This window comes from Molossus molossus, unplaced genomic scaffold (assembly GCF_014108415.1).
Source record: "Molossus molossus isolate mMolMol1 unplaced genomic scaffold, mMolMol1.p scaffold_m16_p_13, whole genome shotgun sequence".
Taxonomy (NCBI): domain Eukaryota; kingdom Metazoa; phylum Chordata; class Mammalia; order Chiroptera; family Molossidae; genus Molossus; species Molossus molossus.
The window spans coordinates 85,964,767-85,987,336 of NW_023425348.1; the positions used below are offsets into that span (position 1 = coordinate 85,964,767).

Here is a 22,570-nt window from a genome sequence, read left to right on the forward strand (position 1 = left end):
TGAACGAAAGCTGGTCCATCCTCTGGAGGATGAAAGACCATGGGAAACAGAGGTAGACAGTAGCCTGAATCAACATGTAGACATGTGAGTAAGGCCATGTTGAACCTTTCAGCTGACTGTGCATTAGATATGCTACCTCATGAGTGAGCTCATGTGAAAGCAGCAAAGTATGTGTCCTAAGAATTAGGAGAAAAAAAAGCTGTTGTTTTAAGCCACTAAATTTAGTGGCAGTTGGTGTCATAGCAACAGACAACTGATCAACTATATAGATGTACAATCTCTCCAACTGAAACTATGTATTGAGCAGAACCTTCACCTTCGTAGTGGCTTTTCTGAAAGCATTATAAACCTCTTTATTCCGTAGACTGTAGACAATAGGGTTCAACATGGGGATTATTATTGTATAGAACACAGATGCCATTTGATCAGTGTCCATGGAGTGGCTAGAACTGGGCTGTAAGTACATGAAGATTACAGTTCCATAGAATATGGTGACAGCAGTGAGGTGAGAAGCACAGGTGGAGAAGGCTTTCTTTCGTCCCTCTGCTGAGCGCATCCTCAGAATGGCAATACATATGAACAGATAGGAGGTGAAGATAACTGTTAGGGCAAACAAGACATTGAAAGCCGCTAAGATAAAAAGTACAATCTCATTAATGTAGATATCAGAGCATGAAAGAGCAAGGATGGCAGGAATATCACAGAAAAAGTGATGGACCACATTGGAGCGGCAGAAGGAGAGGCAGAAGGTAAATCCAGTGTGGATGGCTGATTCAATCAAGCCCCAGATGTAGCAGCCTATGGACATGTGAATACACACACTGGTGGTCATAGTGCTGGTGTAATGTAAGGGTTTACACACTGCTGCATGACGATCATAAGCCATGACAGCCAGTAGGAAACAGTCTGCACTGGCAAAAGCCACAAAGAAGAACATCTGAGCAACACATCCCGTGTAGGAGATGACTTTATCCCCTGTGAGGAACCCAGCCATGACCTTGGGAGTAACAGCTGAAGAGTAAGCACAGTCCACCAGAGAAAGGTTACTGAGGAAAAAATACATGGGAGTGTGGAGACCAGACTCCAGCACAATCAAGGTGATCATCCCAAGATTTCCCATGACAGTGATGAGATACACGAGTGTGAATATTATGAAAAGGGGGACCTGTAGCTCTGGAGTGTCAGTCAGTCCCAAGAGTCTAAATTCATCCACCTCTGTGCCATTCTCTATGGAGGTCATTTTGAAACTGTGCTTCACCTGTAAAAGCAAGAGACACAAAATTGATAAATAGCTAGGTGGGCAATGACTCGCAATATACCCATGGTGCTCAAATGACGTGAGACCACCATGACCCCATTATCAGTGCAGGGTTCCCAATAACTAAGAGTCTGACATCATCTGACCTCCATCTTTCAAGTTGTAAGGATACACACACGTGTAGTTCCTGACACCACTCAGCTATTGCAAATGACGTTACCTTCTAAATATCTATTACTTATATTCATTTAGGTTGAAAATTTCTGCTTTCTCTATCATCCTTGAGCCAGGTAATACTCATATTAACAGAACACTTAACATGTGTCAGGAAGTCTGAGTGGAATAAATAGTACTTCATTTAATGTCCTAGGTAACCTATTAGGTAATTACCTGAAAATAATGTGTTGTGCCTCTGCCTTTCTGGATGCAAAGTACTGTGAAGTTGATCATTTAAGCAATTTTTATCCATTTGAGATTTGAGAAAGCATAGTTTCCTCTTCAGTCCACTGAAAAAAGTGTACCCATTGAAAGAGAGGCCAATAAAATTTTATAAAAATTTCAACACTATGACCAACCAAACAGTACTCTGTGCAGCCTATGTCTTGCTTCAACCTGTTGAGGGAAGCAGTAGAGAATGGAGGAGGATGCTCATTCTGATTTTGTCCTCTTGGAAAAGCCATATAAATGTCCCTGAGCTTGAATTTCTTTATCTAAGAAAATAAAGTGGGGATTGGTTAGTCTGAGGAGGATGAAGGGTATCATCTGTGTCCTGTTCTCCATCGGTGCTAATAGGAATCCTGGGATATCCTATAGCAGTGAGAAATGAATGAAGTGACAAACAAAAAGAATATTGTAGTGACGTTGAAGTGTATTAACACCATGTGCATTATTTCATTAATAATTTGTACTTCAAAATTACCTTGATCTAGTGTTAAGGGCTTAATTACATATAAACATGTGTGTATATAATGAGTAGTATTTCTTTCATTTAATTTTACCATTAAAAAATCAAGAATTAAGCAGTTATGTGATATTCAATAATTATGCTAATAGCATGAACGATATTCAAGTCATAACACTGAAACCCATTTTCAACTCAATCAAATGCAGTGTGTATTTAGCTGCCTGTTTGTCAGCATATTTAATGCTGCTAGTTATAATTGGATAGTATGGGAAGAAGGCTGAAGTACAATTCAATATTGTTAATTTATTTAGTTCCCTTTCTAGTTTATAGAGTGGTCACATCACCCTCATGATATATTCGTCACCTCCACTATGACAATTGATAGTGAACTAAATTGCCACCCTATCCAATCAGAGCATCATTATCTTTTCAAAATTTATCTTCTTCGGGGAAGCAGTAGGGTATTTCATAAGTATCTCTCAACTTCCATGTGATAGAAGTTTTGACATTTGTACCCCAGCTTCAACTCACCATTTTGAAAAACATTCAAAACAGATATTTTGCATTGAAATAACTTACAGTGTATGTTGTTTACCTTGCTCCTTGCAGGAAGGGACTGTCAGTCCTGAACAGTGAGTGTGAAATCAGAAAGAATTCATCCATGAAATAATGCATAAATGATAAACAAGCTAAATTTTATGAGTGATGAAAAGGTTCCAAGTTTGCTAAGACAGGGAAAGTGAGAGGAAAACACACTACCAATGACCCAGAACCTCGAGCCCAAGTCCTGAATCCACCATGGAATCTGACTGTGCTATTGAAGTCCCTTTCCTTCTCCCTTACTTCTCCCACATAATTTACAGCATGTTGTCTGTAAATAGCAAATAAGGGAAGGTCTATAAAAGAACGGATTAAGAGTTCAGCATTTAAAGTCACTCAATATATAATTTTATCTTGGGGTGATTTTCTTGGCTACAGTTGCAGGTTCATAGCAATTCTTCTGTAGATAGAGAGCCTGTGTGGAATGTTATCTATTAACATTCAGATGAATATGTGATCTTTAGAGTACCTAGCATGCAGTCTGGTCCTCTGTTGTGTGAAGTGTTGATATTTCAGAGTCCAAAGTAAGGGAGCCAGAGATAAATTATAGAGATATGGAGCACTCAGGGAATGTGCCCCATGAGAGCATCTACACCTCCTCATGCCACCTTCTTAGGGAAGATGCAATTAAAATGTCTATGGGGACCCACCTGCAGAGTGAGTGTGCATGCATATTGGGTATTTTACTACTTGTTATTTTTCTCTTTTCATTTTCTGAATGCATACTTTACAAACAGTAAGATCCAGACTTTTTTTGTGTGTATAGGTTTAAGAATTTGTTCAAATGTGTGTGGTTAAGTAACTACTACCAGAATCAAGATGATAGAACATTTCCATCATGTATGGAAAAACACAAAGTTAGTTTTTTTTGTTTTAATTTTCACCTGAGAATATTTCTCCATTTTCATTTTTTCAGAAAGAGAGGAAGAGAAGAGAGAGAGAGAGAGAGTTAGAGAGAGAGAGAGAGATGAGAGAAACACAATGACTGGTTGCCTCCTGCACAACCCAACCACGACCAGGAACCAAACAGCAACCAAAGTACATGCCCTTGAGTGGATTTGAACCTGTGACTCTTCTTTTTGCAGGCTGACCCTATAACCATTGAGAAAAAGAGGCCAGGGCAACAGCACAAGGTTCTTTTGTGGTCAACTCCTTTTCTTACCCACTGCCCCTGGAAACCACTTCACTGTTTTGTGTATATAACTGCATTTGCAAGAATGTCCTTAACCAGAATTCTAGGATACAGAGTGTACAAGTCTTGCTTCTTACACATAATATAATAATTTAAGATACATTAATGTTGTTACATTTTTTGAAATCCTCACGCGAGTATATTTTTCCACTTATCTTCAGATAGATTGAGGTGGGGGGCAGAGAAACATCAGTGTGAGAGAGACACATCGATCCCAAACAAGGAATGGGACAAACAGCAACGAGGTATGTGCCCTTGACTAGAATCGAACCTGTGACTCTTTGTTCAGCGGGCTGAACTCTAACTGCTGAGCCAAACTGGCCAGGGCTAATGTTGTTACTTTACCAGTAAGGCAATCTTTATTTCTTTATTTTTTTTAGCGGTATTCTATTTTATGGACATTGCATATTGTATATCCATTCCTCATTTAAGAGACATTATGTTGGTTCTGTGAACATGCTGTGTGTGTGTGTGTGTGTGTGTGTGTGTGTGTGTGTGTGTATTTGTTGGGCAATGATTCCACAATGGAAAGGGCAAGAGTGGTCATCTTTACAGCAGACAAAACAAAGTTTAACTAAAAATACATAAGAGACAAAAGAAAAATTATATAATGACCAAAAGTTATATTCCTCAGGAAAATATAACAATTATAAATGTGTGTGTATATAAATATATATATATGTCAAATATGTCTAGTATTTAAAGTAAACATTAACAGAATTGAAGGAAAAACAATGACACAATTATAGTGGGGAATTTTAGTATCCCACTCTTAATAATGGAAAACCAGGTAGAGGTTTGATAAGAAAACACTGAATTCCATTCAATTAAACATATATTTACCATCTGACCAAGCAATCCAACTTACCGAAATTATCTAAGTAAAAAGCAAACCTATGTTCACACAAAATCAACTCTGCCACTTTTAGGAATTTTATTCAAAATACCTAAATTCTGCCCTGGCCAGTGTGGCTCAGTTAGTTGGGGGATCATGTAGTATACCAGAATGCAGCGAGTTTGATTCTTGGTCAGGGCACAAACACAAGTCACAGGTTCTATCCTTAGTTAGAGAGCATGGGGGAGGCAACCAGTTGATGATTTTCTCTCACTTTGATCTCTCTCTCTCTCCCTCTCTGTGTAAATTAATAAAAATAAAAATGTTTTAAAAAATCCACATATTGAATCCAACCCAAATGTCCACCAAGTGGGGCATGTAGAAACAATCAGTGATATTTATATAATGGAATACTATTCAGCAATAAAAAAAATAATTTTACCTTGTGTATATTATTATTTAAAATGTGTTCTTGAAAACTTCATATATTTCACTTAGCATAGAGAGGCCAGGGAGGAAGGGGCGGTGTAAGGGGGGATAAATGGTAATGGAAGGTGATTGACTTTGGATAGTGATCATGTAGTACAGTGTACAGATGATATGTTGTGTAATTGTACACCTGAAACCTGTATGATTTTGTTCACCGGTGTCACCCAAATAATTTTAATAAATAGGGAAAAGAGATCATTTGTTAAAGTCCTAACCCCCAGAATTTCAGAATGTGATCTTATTTAAAAATAAGAGTTTCGCAGATTGAATTAGGGAAAATTAAGTCCAAACAGAGTAGGTTAAACTTATGTCCAATATGACTCATGTCCTTTTATAAAGGGAAAATTGGGGAGGTAACATCAGAGAAATGGCAGCATGAAAGGTACCCTTGACCTCTTCTCTTGAAGGTTCAACAAGATGAACAGCTATAGTTCAAAAACAGATTTCCTACTCAACACAGAAACACATTTGAAAGATCACACATTGACACATCTGAAGATGGGCAAGTGGGAGTGAACTGGGGAGGTGGGAAGGGAGAAGAGCTGACACTGTGCCAAACACACAGCACTCATATGTGGGAGAGAAAACTGAAACCAACAAATAAATGAACAAGAAAATAAAAAAAGCTCATAGACACAGACAACAGTATTTTGGTTACCAGAGGGAAAGAGGGCGGAAGGTAGGAAAGGATAAAGTATATCAAATATATGGCGAGAGAAGATGATTTGACTTGGTGTGGTGGGCACACAATGCAAATTATAGGACACTATCATAGAAATGTACACTTGAAACCAATACAATCTCATTAACTAATGTCAACCCAATAAGTTTAATAAAAAAAGGAAAAGGTGAACAAAAGCAGTCGCAAAGGGAGAGCAGTGTGTGAATAGGAAGGTAGAGATTATTGCCGTGCAGCAAACTCAAGAAGTGTGCAAGAAGACTGCCAGCAAATGCCCCAGTAGTTCAGAGACAGACATGAAATGAATTCTCTTTTACAGAATTCACAAGGGACCAACAGAACAACCCTGCTGACACTTTCATCTCAAACTTCTAGCCTTCAGAAATAAGACACAATAAATTTGTGTAGATTAACCGACCCAATTTGTGGTAATTTTCTGTAGTTTTCTAGGAAATTAACATAGGTAACACATGAGTGGATCTCAAATACACCATACTAAATGAAAGAAGCCAGACAGGAGGGCTATATACCTTAAAATTTTAGTTATAGGACAGTCTTTCAAAGACAAAATTATATGGACCAAACAGTTAGGGGTTGGGGCAGTGGGTGGGAGAAAGGGTTCATCACAAAGAAAAGCTCAGAGGTTTTGTTGGATGATGGAACTCTTCTATATCATGATTGTGGTAATAGTTACATGACCATATACATTTGACCAAACTTTAAAATTTACACACTAAAAATTATGGTTATTATTGTTGCTTGTAAATTACATTTTACTTAGAAAATAGGAAAAAAGATCATCACCTTCACCTGGTGCCTTCAACACTTCCACATCTGAGATTTCAAAATGGTGGCTGGGTTAATGGAAGCTACACAGACTATCCCAGGACCAAACTGGAATTACAACTAGAGTAAAGACAAATTGTCAGAAAAACAACAACAGAAAAGCAGCTAGCTGGAGAAGACCTATTTAACCATGGTCATAAAGGAGGATACAAACAATAGCATGGTAGGAACTGAGGAGGCACAAGAAGGCAGGCTGGGAGCCTATGGACAGCAGCTGTTTTAGCTGTGAGTAGCTCCCGTGGGGTAAAATCCAAATCTGGCACCACAGTCCAGAGGGCCAGGACAGAACACTAAATTAGCTGCAGCCACTCACCTTGGGCTCTGGCATAGGGTGGGTAGACAGGAATGGAACCATATGGACTGACTCAGGAGCTTGGAGAGCTGGGACTGCAGTGGTAGTTGTTGCTGAATCACTCCCTCCCAGGACAGTGGTCATCTTACTCAAAGAGCCCCTTCCAAGAACCCTGGGAGAAGCATCAGCCCCTCCCTGAAGAATTTACCACCACCCTGTGGGTCAGAGAAATGCAAATTGAGCTTCGTTAACATCGAGTCTAATAGCAAGCAAGTTCCCCATGCACTGGAAATCCTCTTACACCCAGGAACAGTTTCCAAATGAAAGGACAAAAGACCTCTACTGAAGAAGAAATAAATAAAATACATTTAAGTAAGTAGTTAGCGGTAGAGTTGTGAGTGATGATAATGAGAAAACTCAACAGCATGAGTAAAGATATAGAGACAATAAAAATCAACTAATTGGAAATGAAAAACCACCACGTGGAAATGAAGAATGACATAAAAGAAATGAAGAACACATTGCAAGGAATAACAAGTAGAGTAGAGGGAGCCGAGGATCAGATTAATGAATTAGAGGACAGGGTAGAAAAAATCAACCAGTCAGAAACCTAAGAAAAAACAATGAAAAAACAGAAAGACAGTTTAAGGGAACTGTGGGACAAATAGAAACATAACAACATCTGCATCATAGGTGTTCCAGAAGCAGAAGAAAATAAACGAGGGTTAGAGAATATATTTGAAGAAATAGTGACAGAAAGCTTCCCAAATTTGGTGAAGGAAGAAGGCATTCAAGTTCAAGAAGCACAGAGAGCCCCCAGTAAAAAGAACCCAAACAGGCCCACACCAAGACACATAATAATTAAAATGCCAAAAATTAAAGACAAAGAGAATCCTAAAGGCACCAAGAGATAAGCAACAGGTTACCTACAAAGGAACCCCCATAAAGCTCTCAGCTGACTTCTCCACAGAAACACTACAGGCCAGAAGGGAATGGAATGAAGTATCATGAAAACAAGGATCTGAATCCAAGACTACTCTATCCAGCAAGGCTATCATTCAAAATAGAAAATGAAATAAGGAGCTTCCCATACAAAAAAAAAAAAAAAAAAAAGGCTAAGGGAATATATTAGCACCAAACCAGCACTGCAAGAAATGTTAAAGAGATAGCTGCAATTAGTAGAAGAAATAGGAAGAAAAATAGAACCACAATAAACAAAAATGGCAATAAATAACTACATAGCAATAGTCACCTTAAATGTAAATGGATTAACGTTCTGATCAAAAGACACAGAATTGCTGATTCGTTAAGGAAGCATGACACATACATATGTTATTTAAAAGAGACTCACCTCACAACAAAAGACTCACATTGGTTAAAAGTAAAGGGATAGAAAAAGAAAATCTTCCAAGCAAACAAAAAGAAAAAAAGAGCTAGGGTAGCAATATTCATATATGATAAAATAGACTTCAAAATAAAGTCCATAACTAGAGACAATGAAGGCCACTATATAATACTGAAGGATCTATCCAACAGGAAGATATAACCTTGGTAAACATATATGCATCCAATAAAGGAACACCAAAATATATTTTCAAACTTCTGGAGGACATAAAGGAGAAATCAACGGTAATACAATCATAGAAGAGTACTTCAACAGCCCAGTGACATCACTGAATATATCCTCTAGACAAAAAATTAACAAGGAAACAGAGACTCTAAATGATGCACTAGATCAAATGGATTTAATAGATATCTAAGACAATTACACCCCAAAACAGCAGAATTCACATTTTTGTCAAGAGTACATGAGATATTCTCAAAAATAGACCACATGTTAGGACACAAACTAATTGTTTATCAGTTGAGGAAGATGATACTAGTTCTGTGAAGCTGCAGGTTCTGTGTGTGTGCATATGTGTGTGCGTGCATGTGTGTGTGTGTATTTCTTGGGGACAAACACAGCAAAGGGCAGGAGTGGTCTTCCTTACAACAGACTAAATAGTCTTTAACTCAAATAGTAAGAAGAGACAAAGAAAGACATTATATAATGATAACAAGTTAAACTCTACAGGAAGATATAACAATTATAAATATATATGCATCACATATGCCCAATATATAAAGCAAACATGAACAGATTGAAGGGAGAAATAATAACAGAATAATAATGGAAGATTTCTATATTCCACACTTAATGGTGGAAAACCAGATAGAAGTTTGATAAGAAAACACTGAATTTCATTCAATTAAACATATATTTACATCTGACCATGCAGTAAAACTCATAGAAATTATTTAAGCAAAATGCAAACCCACATTCACACAAAAACAAACTTGGACACATGTTTAGGAATTTTATTCAAAATATCCAGATATTGTCCTGGCCAGTGTGGGTCAGCTGGTTGGAGAGATGTCTTGTACACCAGAAGGTGGCAGGTTCAATTCCAGGTCAGGGTATATATCCAGGTTGTGGGTTTGATCCTAGGAGGGGGCGCATATGGGAGGCAACCAATTGACATTTCCCTCTCACATCAATGTCTCTCTCTGTCTACCTTGCTTTCTCCCTAAAATCAATAAAGAAATAAAAATGTTAAAAAGTATCCAGATATTGTAACTAACCTAAATGTCCTACAAGCGGGACATGTAGAAATAATCTGTGATATCTTTATAATGGAATGCTATTTAGCAATAATAAAAATGATATTACCACTCATATATTATGGGTAATACTGTGTTCCTCAAAAATTCATTTGTTTCTCTTAGCATAGAGAGGGCCAGGGGGGTGGAGGAGAGTATAGGGGAGAGAAACGGTGATGGAAGGAGACTTGACTTAGGCTGGTGAACACATACTACAGTGCACAGATGATGTCTTATGGAACTGTGCACCTGAAACCCATATGATTTTTTTGCCTGTGTCACCAACATGATTTCAATAAAAAAGGAAAAATTAATTTATTGAATCCTAACCCCCCTTCAGAATGTGATCTTATTTGGAAATAGGATTTGTTGCAGATTACATTAGGTAAGATTAAGTTATATTGAAGTAGGGTAAACTTCAAATTAACTATGACTCATCGTCTAAAATGGGAAAATTGGGGAGGTGACATCAGAGAAATGGCAGTGTGAGATGTACCCTTGTCCTGTCTTCTTGAAGTTTCAACAACTGGAACAGTTATAATTCAAAAAAAGGATTCCCTGCACAACACACAAACACCTCTGAGAGATCACAAATCCAAACATTGGAAGGTGGGCAAATGGGACTGGACTGGGGAGGTGGGAAGGGAGAAGAGCTGGCAGTGTGCCAAAGATGCAGTACTCATATATGGGACATAAAACTGAATGAACAAGAAAAACAAACAAAAACTCAGACACAGACAGCAGTACAGTAGTTATCAGAGGGAAAGGGGGCTGAGGGGTGGTAAAGTGTAAAGGACATGAAATACATGGTGACAGAAGATGATTTGACTTAGGGCAGTGGGTACACAATGCAATATACAGATCATGTATCATAGAATTGTACACTTGAAACCTATATAATCTTATTAAAACCGGAATCAATTTAATATAAACAAATAAGATAAAATTTGAACAAACAGTCACAAAAGGAGAAAACAGTGTGAAGATGGAGATCACAGCCATGCAACAAAAATCAAGAAATGCCAGACTGCAAGCAAACCACCAAAAGCTCAGAGACAGATATGAAACAAATTCTCCTTTACAGAATTCATAAGGACCCAACAGAGCAATCCTGCTGACACATTGATCTCAGACTTCTAGCCTCCAGAAATAGGACACAATAAATTTGTTTGGTTGAATGCACCCTGTTTGTGATAATTTTCTGTTGCCTACTTTGAAATTAACACAGGTAACGATATGAGTGGATCTCAAATACACCATACTAAGTGAAAGAAGCCAGACAGAAGGGCTATATACATTAGAATTTTATTTATATGACATTCTCTTAAAGACAAAATTATATGGCCCAAATGGTTAGTGGCTATCGCAGTGGGTGGGAGAAGGGGTTGATCACAAAGAAAAGCTCAGAGATTTTGTTTGGTGATGGAACTCTTCTACACAATAATAGTGGTAAAGGTTACATGACCATATACATTTGACCAAGCTTGAAAATTTATACACTAAAAACTATGGATATTCTTTTTGCTTATAAATCATATTTTAATGGGAATATAGAAAAATATGAAATAACAAGTAATATGAAAACATATGTGCACTTTCATCATATCCAGCTAGGTTCCTACAGGCACTTTAATTGCTTCTTTCCTAAAGCCTTAGGATGAGAGCTATAGAAGTCCTCACTGGGGACATCCCCAAAGAACTCCATGTCTCCATGGCTCCCTCCTGATTCCCAGGAGTTAGCCTCTGAAATCCCAATATGACTCAACGTTACATCATTTTAAAGGGACCAGATTGTGTGATGAGCACCCTTGGCCGTCATTTACTCATACTCATGTTAATAGATGTTAGTAGGTGAAGGCCTTCCCTCTGACCCCAGATCTGAGAGTTTGCTATGACTCGGCAATCCTGGCCAGGGAAATATTCTATTGATTGACTTTATAGTTGAATATTCTATTGATTGACTTTAAAATGATAACACTTCTCTGTTCTTCATTTGCTATTGACAGGCACAGTTTTGTAAATTATATGGGAGCAATGACTTTATTCCTTATTTTAAAAGTAAGGAGAAAACAAGTGACTCCTTCAAAAGCATAGTAAGTATTAATGGTGGATTCAAAACTTGTACCCAGGTTTCCGACTTCAGCTTCGGATCTTCCTCCATCTTTATTTGTCTTACAGATCTTGGAGCTTTTGACCAGTACCTGATAGAGAACATCCACAAGAGTATATATGCATTGTTCCATGGTTAGATTTCAGATTTTGAAACCACTATTCAGGGTTGACTATCCCTCTCCTATCAGAAACAAGGTAAGCTTCTATGTTTTACACACGTTTTTAGTGAGAACTGTAATTTCTACAAAATCCATGGGCAACTATACCTACTAGGAGTTATTCGAGCACATAACTAGATGCTTTGAACAGTTTCCCCTAAAGCAGTAGTTTGAGACTGGGGTTTACATGTCAAAAGGTCATCAGTAAGAAGTATAGTGATACTATGGAATATCATTATGTTGTTTTCCTAAAAAAGATTAACAAAAGAAAAGATAAAAATGCTTTTATTGAGTGAGTCTAGATTTCACCTTATTTTCTACTTATTTTCCTTTCACTGGAGGTTTAAAAAAGCATAAGAGAGCTTTCAAAGTTCATCCACATAGTATTTTCAATATTTTAACACTCATTTTTCTGAAACAAACAGAAAGGCTTTCATTTCATCCTAATGATAATATTATAGCTAATACCTATCAGCCTATGCTATTACTCAGCAGTTTAACCATTCGAGTTAACTCATTATTTTATTTAGGTCTCACATTAATACCATGAGATTTATCATTTATAATTTATAAATCTTTAATTTGTATATGGAGACAATCAGATTCAAGTACTTAGACTGGAAACAAAAAGACTTGGGGAGTAGATGTTAGAACTGAAATGCACCTTTTTCCAGAGCCCAAGCTCTATGTATACTCAATGCTATCTGTCTTCTCAGAAGTGTCTCTGCTGGTGGCACATGCCCCTACATCTCCAGTTACCCACCACATGTACTGTTCATACAAGTCCCAGTTACCTAACTGTGGAGAGGAGAACACCAATGGAGACGAGGAGTAATTGCAAGTTGCATTAAACTCAATTTTATATATTAAGACAAATGAACAGAGGAACCACTTTGCCTATGTACATATCTTGACCATGGCAGTAATGATTTTTAAACTAAGTTAAAGAGGGTAAAAACTAGTCAATCTTATAGAGTTACTGAAACAAGTCATTGTATATAGACGTCAGGTGTCTAGAGCATTTCCTGGCACATAGAACATAGAAGTATAAGCATTCATTAGGCTCAGGGAACTGAAATAACACATAAGTACTTTCCAAATATGTCATCTTGATCAAGACATTACTTGTTTACACAAATTAGTTTATAAGTTTACAAAATTTGAGAAGGTGGGAGACAATTCAATAAAATTCTTTAGTTTAAAAAATATGTAGCATTAAAATTTATTATCAAACCCATTCTTAAGATCTGAATAATATTAAGGTACGAATTATTACCATAATAAATATATATAGATATATTTTTATTTGTTACCATTCTATCTATCTATTTCAATTTCTAGTGAATCAGTTTCTTCTCCTCATTTCTATAGGGCATCTCATAATTCCCATTACTCACCCATGGAGAATAATTCAGAAGTGACTGAGTTCATCCTCCTCGGACTAACCAATGTCCCAGAACTGCAGGTCCCCCTCTTTATAATGTTCACCCTTATCTACATCATCAGTGTGGTTGGAAACTTGGGCATAATCATCTTGATTCTCATGGACTTTCAACTGCATACCCCCATGTACTTTTTCCTCAGTAACCTGTCTTTGGTCGACTTTTGTTACTCTACAGCTGTTACCCCCAAGGTCATGGCTGGGTTCCTTAGAGGAGACAAGGTCATCTCCTACAATGCCTGTGCTGCTCAGATGTTCTTTTTTGTAGCCTTGGCCACTGTGGAAAATTTCCTCTTGGCCTCAATGGCTTATGACCGCTATACAGCAGTGTGCAAACCCCTGCATTACACCACCACCATGACGACAGGGGTGTGTGCACGTCTTATTGTAGGTTCCTACGTCTTTGGTTTTCTGAATGCCTCTGTACACATTAGGGACACATTCAGCCTTTCCTTCTGTATATCTAATCTGGTCCATCACTTTTTCTGTGATGTTACAGCAGTCATGGCTCTCTCTTGCTCTGACAAATATATTAGTGAGCTGATTCTTGTTCTTGTGGTAAGCTTCAATATCTTCTTTGCTCTCCTGGTTATTTTGATATCCTACTTGTTTATATTTGTCACCATCCTGAAGATGCACTCAGCTGAGGGTTATCAGAAGGCTTTGTCCACCTGTGCTTCTCACCTCACTACAGTCTCCATCTTCTATGGAACTGTCATCTTCATGTACTTACAGCCCAGCTCTAGCCATTCCATGGACACAGATAAAATTGCATCTGTGTTCTATACAATGGTCATCCCCATGCTGAACCCCCTGGTCTATAGCTTGAGAAACAAAGAGGTCAAAAATGCATTCAATAAGGTTGTTAACAGGGCAAAATTGTCTCTAGGCCTCACCTTTTAAAGTTGTAAGATCTAGAATGACCTAGTTTTATTCCTGTGAGATGTTCAACATGCAATGACTCACACTCTAAGATCCACAATACCTCTGAATCACTGTAAACATACCAATGTTTCTTCAAAAGCCTATCATCTAGAAAAAAGAAAATATTGTGTCCAAAAACATGATATCTGAATTAGGATGGCCAAAGAAGTCTTACAATATTGGGAGCCTTGGTTGGAATAAATCTTAATAAGTATACTTAATTTATTGACATGTTCATATTTTTTCATGTGGCAATGGTAACATATGAAAAACATGGCACACATGAATTCATGAAAAAAAGAATGTGTAGGAATCCTTTGTTTGAACAAACATTCAAAGGTGGGAAATTTCTTAAAACTGTTGAGTGGAGAATGGCTAATTTCAACTAAAGAGTTAAACTAATTTGTATATCAAAAAATATATTCATGTTCAAGAGTATTTATTTCTGTAGTTCAAAACGATTTCAGGAGTCTAAAATAAAGAACAATGTGATATGAATATTTAAATAAAGATACACACTTTTGTTGGCACATTTTATTTAGAGCTACTTTTGTATAATATTATAAAGAAACTAATATTTCTGTCTTCAGTAAGTCTACTGGTAGAAGCAGTTTGCTCACAGGATGATTTTCAAAAGCCAAAGGGCCATAGTATAAGAAAAGGTGATTGAGAAATTATCAGAGAATGTTCCAATTTTTCCTATATGTGACTGTTTTATTTTATATTCTATAAACAAACACTTATTGATAATAATGTCATCCGTTGTTCTTGTTGGAAATACTATGAAAAGGTTAATGGCACTCATTCATGGATGTGTCAGTCTTAGATGAGCTCCATCATGTCTCTTTTCTCTCCTACTCATTAACTTCACTTCATTCACACTGAGTTCCTCGCTTTTCCTGGACAACTCCAAGCATGCTCCTGCCACAGGGTCTTTGTGTTTGCTGTTACCAATGCTCAGAAAGCTCCCTCCCTTCCTTCAATCTTTGATTAAATGTTACCATACCATAGTCTCTAACACCCAATGGACACTGTTCCTTCCTTGCACTCCTTACTTTAGTCTTCACAATTCTGATCAGTACTCAACTATTAAACTATTATCATTATTTATATATTTCCCTACTGAGAGTGTACACTGCACAAGAAGAGTCACTTTGTCTTCCTATTAACATCTTCATTTCCAGTATAATAGTTACAGCCTGATTTATACCAATTTGTCATTAAGTATTTGTTAAATTAATTAAATAGTTAATTAAATATTGAGTCTAATAGTCAATGTATTTGAATCACAGATATTTCTAGAAATTTATTATTCATGATAGAATTATGTAGAAAAGAATTTTAGAGTTCTTTGTTGGGTAAGTTCAGATGGTTAGAGAGTCGTCCTGATAAGCCAAGGTTGTGGGTTGGATCCCTGGTCAGGGCACATACAAGAAGCAACCAATGAATGCATGAATAAATATAACAACAAATGTCTCTCTCTCTCTCTCTCTCTCTCTCTCTCTCTCTCCCTCTCTCTCTTTCTCTCTCTCTCTCTCTAAAATCAATCCATCAATCAATAGATTTTTAGAACATTTCATGAGACATGGCCAGGTTTATTTTTCGATATTCTCATTCAACAATTTGTATTTCTCACTTTTGGACAAATTCATATTTTAGAAACCACACTCCCAAATGGATATAATCACACATTAATTCTTTTTTATTGATATTTTTCATTAAGTGTCAAATAACACAAGAAATACATTTTATATAGTGAATTATAAAAAGACAAGAAGACTGTAATAAATTTTCTACCTGGTTCAATATGCAAAATACCTCCATATAAAGTTATTTATTTAACGTCCTTGATTCTAAACAGGCATCTCCTATGTACCTCTCACCCAGTTTCCTTTTTAGTTAATATCTTACTTTATCATATTACATTTGTCAAAACTAAGAAACCAACATTGATACATTATTATTATCTAAAACTTTAAGAATTTACCAGATGATAATTTCTTACTAAGGTAATTTTGCTGTTATAAAATCCAGACCAGGATGTGACATTGAACATATTTATCACATCTTTTGTCTCTTCCCTGATCTGTTACTGTTTCTCAGGCTTTCCTTATTTTTTATTACCTTTATAAGTATTGAGTAGAATGCATGCCTTTCAATTTACATTCCTCTGATTTTTTTTTTACATAGTTATACAAAAGTCATAGGTTTTCAGAAAGAAAAAGAAGTGACCTTCTCATCATGTCCTAGCAGGGGATACACATTACCAACATGACTTGTCACTGGGGGTTTTACCTTGATTAGTTAAACAAGATGATTACTTACGCTTTGTCCAGGTTCTTCAATGTAAAGCTAACTTTTCCTCCTGCACACTCTATATTGAGAAGCAAGTCACCAAGTTCCAGTACACATTCAAGGTGCAAGAAACTATATTCCACCTCCGGGATATAAAATTGAAACTTATAGACACAGGAAGAGCATTGTGATCATCATAGTGAGTGGTAATAAAGTGCAAAGGAGCCAAAAATATGGTTATGGAAGATGATTAGACTTTGGCTGCTCAATATACAATGCAAGATACAAATGATGTATCATAGAAATGTGCAATTAAAACCGATGTAATCTTATTAACCAATGTCACTCTCATAAATGTAATATATATTAAAATAAAATTTCTCTATAAGGAAGAATTGTTTGTTTGTTTATTTATATCAGAAAAAACGAAACCAAGATTGCAAAACAGAGTGTCAAGGGATAAACCAAAGAACCTCTATGCATATATGCATGACCAATGGACACAGACAAAATGATAGTGAAAGAAAGGGTGGTTAGAAGTGGGACGAGGGTGTACATGATGTAATAAAGTGGGAACACCTGTGATATTTTCAACAATAAACATAAATATAAAAAAATGATTCCCAATGAGAGGTGTCTAATGGAGCATGGTAAGGAGCACAGGAAGCCAGTGGTCAAGTCCAGTTGCACAATCGGAAAAGGCTTTGTGAAAAAAAATATTGTTGATATGAGGATTAAAAATGCTGAAATGTTTTTTGGGCAGATTATGTCAAATAAAATAGTGCAAGGAAGCTTCCAGAGTCATAAAACAGTCACATTTCAAGGCATAGATTCTGAAAAAGTAATGACAGTTAAAAATTTCCTTTCAATGAAAGGACACTTGAGTTAATAAGAACTAAATAGTCTGATTTTATTATGAATTTATTCAACAAGTAATTTTAAATTACGCATTTAACCAATTTATACATTGAGTTCTTACTATACACCAAGCGGTGGTAATGCCTGTGGTAATGCAATGGAGAAACAATACTGACCAGATTTTATCCACATAGACTTTACAACTTTATGAGGGAGAAAAGAAAAAGACTAAATGCAGTGATGATTTAAAAATATTATTAGTGTTATAAAATGACCAGGGATTTGCAATAGATTCTAACAGAGTAAAAAGAAGGGTGCTTAGACTAAGTACACAGCATAAGAAATAAAGAACATACTAATGATACTGTCTGTATGCAAATAAAATGTAAATGACATGCTGGGAAGAGGATGCAATGAGTAAGGAAAAGGAAGAGATCAAGAACGACTCCATATCACTTGGTTAGTGTTGCTGCTATTTACTGATACAATGACCATTAAAGGAGAAACACATTCAGAGGCAAAAAATGAAAGTTCTATTGTACTTGAGATGCTTCTGAAACAGCAAGGTGGAGGTACAGATGTAGGTATGTTTGAGTGTCTGGTCCTCAGCAGGGAAATCTGGATGTCATGCACTTAATATATTAATTAATTGTTTATTGAGTGTCTACTATAGTCAGGCACTGTGTAGGATTTGGGGACAGAAAACAGTGGAAATCCATATTTTCCTAAGTTTCTGTTAAGGAGGAAAGACATTAATAATGAAACAAACAAATAAATATATACAATAAGTCAGATGGTAGTGAATTTCAAGAAGAAAAAATTAACATCCTTTTTAAAGACTCTAAAAGGAAAGTAATTAAATACATTTCAGGGGTCAGAGTGATAATAAAAGAGAAGAGAGCGTTATATAAAGCCTCAGTTTAATTTAACAGTATACCAACTAGCTGGTCTTGTATTAAAGGAGTCAAGATACCTGAATTCTAATCATAAGTTTCCAATTCTGAGTTGTACAACCTGAACAAGGTTTTAACTAAACTGCATATGTGAACACAATATCATTGCATGGGATGTTAGAGCATATGAGAGCCTATAGTTCGGATCATTTGGGGAAAAACTAATAGATTGACACTCATGAAAAGTTAGAAGATGCACTTGGTATGACTACAAAGTTCACAAAGACTCAGATAGCAGTGGCCAATTGAGTAAACATTCTCCTCAATTGTAGAACAAAGGTATCAACTTTGATAAAATTTGATGTTGCTCTCAGGTCTGCAATTTGATTAGACTAACTTTTTTTGTTGACAGTGTGATATTCCAACCTGAACTATAATATACACTTCCTTCAATAATTCTGAATCTGGTTGTTGATAAGCAATACCTAAAGAGACAAAATGCTGACTTTAAATGCTTGTAATCATTGGGCCAATCTGGGTATACCATAACAGTGAGGCTTGACTCATTTATCAATTTAATAGAAATATAAGGCCACCTGGACTTTTCACTGTTTTGCCTCATCACACACTCTTGGAGTGAAATGATGACACTGTGAAGATTCTGACCTGAAAATACTAGGAAAGAAAGCTGCTCCATCACCTGTAGGATGAAAGATCATGTGGAACAGAGGTAGACAGTAGCCTGAATCAACATGCAGACATGTGACTAAGGTCTTGTTGAAACTTTCAGCCCAGCTGACCATGCATTAGATATGCTACCTCATGAGTGAGCTCATGTGAAAGCAGCAAAGTATGTGTCCTAAGAATTATGAGAAAAAAGCTGTTGTTTTAAGCCACTAAATTTAGTGGCAGTTGGTTTCATAGCAACAGACAACTGATTAACTACATAGATGTATAATCTCTCCAACTGAAACTATGTGCTGAGTAGAACCTTCACCTTCTTAGTGGCTTTTCTGAAAGCATTATAAACCTCTTTATTCCGTAGACTGTAGACAATAGGGTTCAACATGGGGATTATTATTGTATAGAACACAGATGCCATTTGATCGGTGTCCATGGAGTGACTAGAACTGGGCTGTAAGTATGTGAAAATTCCACTTCCATAGAATATGGTGACAGCAGTGAGGTGAGAAGCACAGGTGGAGAAGGCTTTCTTTCGTCCCTCTGCTGAGCGCATCCTCAGAATGGCAATACATATGAACAGATAGGAGGTGAAGATAACTGTTAGGGCAAACAAGATATTGAAAGCTGCTAAGACAAAAAGTACAATCTCATTAATGTAGATATCAGAGCATGAAAGAGCAAGGATGGCAGGAATATCACAGAAAAAGTGATGGACCACATTGGAACGGCAGAAAGAGAGGCGGAAGGTAAATCCAGTGTGGATGGCTGATTCAATCAAGCCCCAGATGTAGCAGCCTATGGACATGTGAATACACACACTGGTGGTCATAGTGCTGGTGTAATGTAAGGGTTTACACACTGCTGCATGACGATCATAAGCCATGACAGTTAGTAGCAAACAGTCTACACTGCCAAAAGCTACAAAGAAGAACATCTGAGCAACACATCCCCTGTAGGAGATGAGTTTATCCCCTGTGAGGAACCCAGCCATGACCTTGGGAGTAACAGCTGAAGAGTAAGCACAGTCCACCAGAGAAAGGTTACTGAGGAAAAAATACATGGGAGTGTGGAGACCAGACTCCAGCACAATTAAGCTGATCATCCCAAGATTTCCCATGACAGTGATGAGATACACGAGTGTGAACATTATGAAGAGGGGGACCTGTAGCTCTGGAGTGTCAGTCAGTCCCAAGAGTCTAAATTCATCCACCTCTGTGCTATTCTCTATGGAGGTCATTTTGAAACTGCTTCACCTGTAAAAGCAAGAGACACAAAGTTGATAAATCACTAGGTGGGCAATGACTCACAGTATACCCACGGCTCTCAAATGACATGAGACCACCATGATCCCATTACCAGTGCAGGGTTCCCAATAACCAAGAGTCTGACATCATCTGACCTCCATCTTTCAAGTTGTAAGGATACACACACATGTGTAGTTCCTGACCCCACTCAGCTATTGCAAATGACCTTACTGTCTAAATATCTATTACTTATATTCTTTTAGGTTGAAAGTTTCTGCTTTCTCTGTCATCCTTGAGCCACGTAAAGTCATATTAACAGAACACTTATCATGTGTCAGGAAGTCTGAGTGGAATAAATAGTACTTCATTTAATGTCCTAGGTAACCTATTAGGTAATTACCTGAAAAAAAAAATGTGTTGTGCCTCTGCCTTTCTGGATGCAAAGTACTGTGAAGATTATCATTCAACCAATTTTGATCCATTTGAGATTTGAGAAAGCATAGTTTCCTCTTCAGTCCACTGAAAAATGTGTCCCCCTTGAAAGAGAGGCCAATAAAATTTTATAAAAATTTCAACACTATGACCAACCAAACAGTACTCTGTGTGCAGCCTATGTCTTGCTTCAACCTGTTGAGGGAAGCAGTAGAGAATGGAGCAGGATGCTCACTCTGATTTTGTCCTCTTGGAAAAGCCATATAAATGTCCCTGAGCTTGAATTTCTTTATCTAAGAAAATAAAGTGGGGATTGGTTAGTCTGAGGAGGATGAAGGGTATCATCTGTGTCCTGTTCTCCATCAGTGCTAATAGGAATCCTGGGATATCCTATAGCAGTGAGAAATGAATGAAGTGACAAACAAAAAGAATATTGTAGTGACGTTGAAGTGTATTAACACCATGTGCATTATTTCATTAATAATTTGTACTTCAAAATTACCTTGATCTAGTGTTAAGGGCTTTACATATAAACATGTGTGTATATAATGAGTAGTATTTCTTTCATTTAATTTTACCAGTAAAAAATCAAGAATTAGACAGTTATGTGATATTCAATAATTATACTAATAGCATGAACGATATTCAAGTCATAACACTGAAACCCATTTCAACTCAATCAAATGCAGTGTGTATTTAGCTGCCTGTTTGTCAGCATATTTAATGCTGCTAGTTATAATTGGATAGTATGAGAAGAAGGCTGAAGTACAATTCAATCTTGTTAATTCATTTAGTTCCCTTTCTAGTTTAAGGAATGGTCACATTACCCTCGTGATATTTTTGTCACCTCCACTATGACAACAATTGATAGTGAACTAATTAAAATTGCCACCCTATCCAATCAGAGCATCATTATCTTTTTAAAATTTATCTTATTCGGGGAAGCAGCAGGGTATCTCATAAGTATCTCTCAACTTCCATGTGATAGAAGTTTTGACATTTATACCCCAGCTTCAACTCACCATTTTGAAAAACATTCAAAACAGATATTTTACATTGAAATAACTTACAGTGCATGTTTCTTACCTTGCTCCTTGCAGGAAGGGACTGTCAGTCCTGAAGAGTGAGTGTGAAATCAGAAAAAATTCATCCATGAAATAATGCATAAATGATAAACAAGCTAAATTTTATGAGTGATGAAAAGGTTCCAAGTTTGCTAAGACAGGGAAAGTGAGAGGAAAACACACTACCAATGACCCAGAACCTCGAGCCCAAGTCCTGAATCCACCATGGAATCTAACTGTGCCATTGAAGTCCCTTTCCTTCTCCCTTACTTCTCCCACATAATTTACAGCATGTTGTCTGTAAATAGCAAATAAGGGAAGGTCTATAAAAGAACGGATTAAGAGTTTAGCATTTAAAGTCACTCAATACATAATTTTATCTTGGGGTGATTTTCTTGTCTACAGTTACAGGTTCATAGCAATTCTTCTGAAGATAGAGAGCCTGTGTGGAATGTTATCTATTAACATTCTGATGAATATGTGATCTTTAGGGTACCTAGCATGCAGTCTGGTCCTCTGTTGTGTGAAGTGTTGATATTTCAGAGTCCAAAGTAAGGGAGCCAGAGATAAATAATAGAGCTATGGAGCACTCAGGGAATGTGCCCCATGAGAGCATCTACACCGCCTCATGCCACCTTCTTAGGGAAGATGCAATTAAAATGTCTATGGGGACCCACATGCAGAGTGAGTGTGCATGCATATTGGGTATTTTACTACTTGTTATTTTTCT

At 36.9% G+C, this 22,570-nt stretch overlaps 3 protein-coding genes across 3 annotated transcripts; 1 reads left to right on the forward strand and 2 right to left on the reverse strand.

The window, feature by feature from the left end:
- Positions 1–292: 292 nt before the first annotated feature.
- Positions 293–1,252, reverse strand: LOC118628224 (olfactory receptor 5B2-like). Its single transcript, XM_036259044.1, has one exon. The coding sequence runs from the start codon at positions 1,238–1,240 to the stop codon at positions 293–295; it is 948 nt and encodes a 315-aa protein (XP_036114937.1). The 5' UTR covers positions 1,241–1,252.
- A 12,152-nt stretch (positions 1,253–13,404) lies between these two features.
- On the forward strand, positions 13,405–14,349 carry LOC118628286 (olfactory receptor 5B3-like). Its single transcript, XM_036259151.1, has one exon. It carries the CDS (start codon positions 13,405–13,407, stop codon positions 14,347–14,349), a length of 945 nt encoding a protein of 314 aa, XP_036115044.1.
- A 5,040-nt stretch (positions 14,350–19,389) lies between these two features.
- On the reverse strand, positions 19,390–20,337 carry LOC118628290 (olfactory receptor 5B12-like). Its single transcript, XM_036259155.1, has one exon. The coding sequence runs from the start codon at positions 20,335–20,337 to the stop codon at positions 19,390–19,392; it is 948 nt and encodes a 315-aa protein (XP_036115048.1).
- Positions 20,338–22,570: the final 2,233 nt, after the last annotated feature.

Coding starts and splice junctions, on each gene's coding strand:
- LOC118628290 (XM_036259155.1), bottom strand. CDS start 20,337: ATGACCTCCATAGAGAATAGCACAGAGGTGGATGAATTTAGACTCTTG.
- LOC118628286 (XM_036259151.1), top strand. CDS start 13,405: ATGGAGAATAATTCAGAAGTGACTGAGTTCATCCTCCTCGGACTAACC.
- LOC118628224 (XM_036259044.1), bottom strand. CDS start 1,240: ATGACCTCCATAGAGAATGGCACAGAGGTGGATGAATTTAGACTCTTG.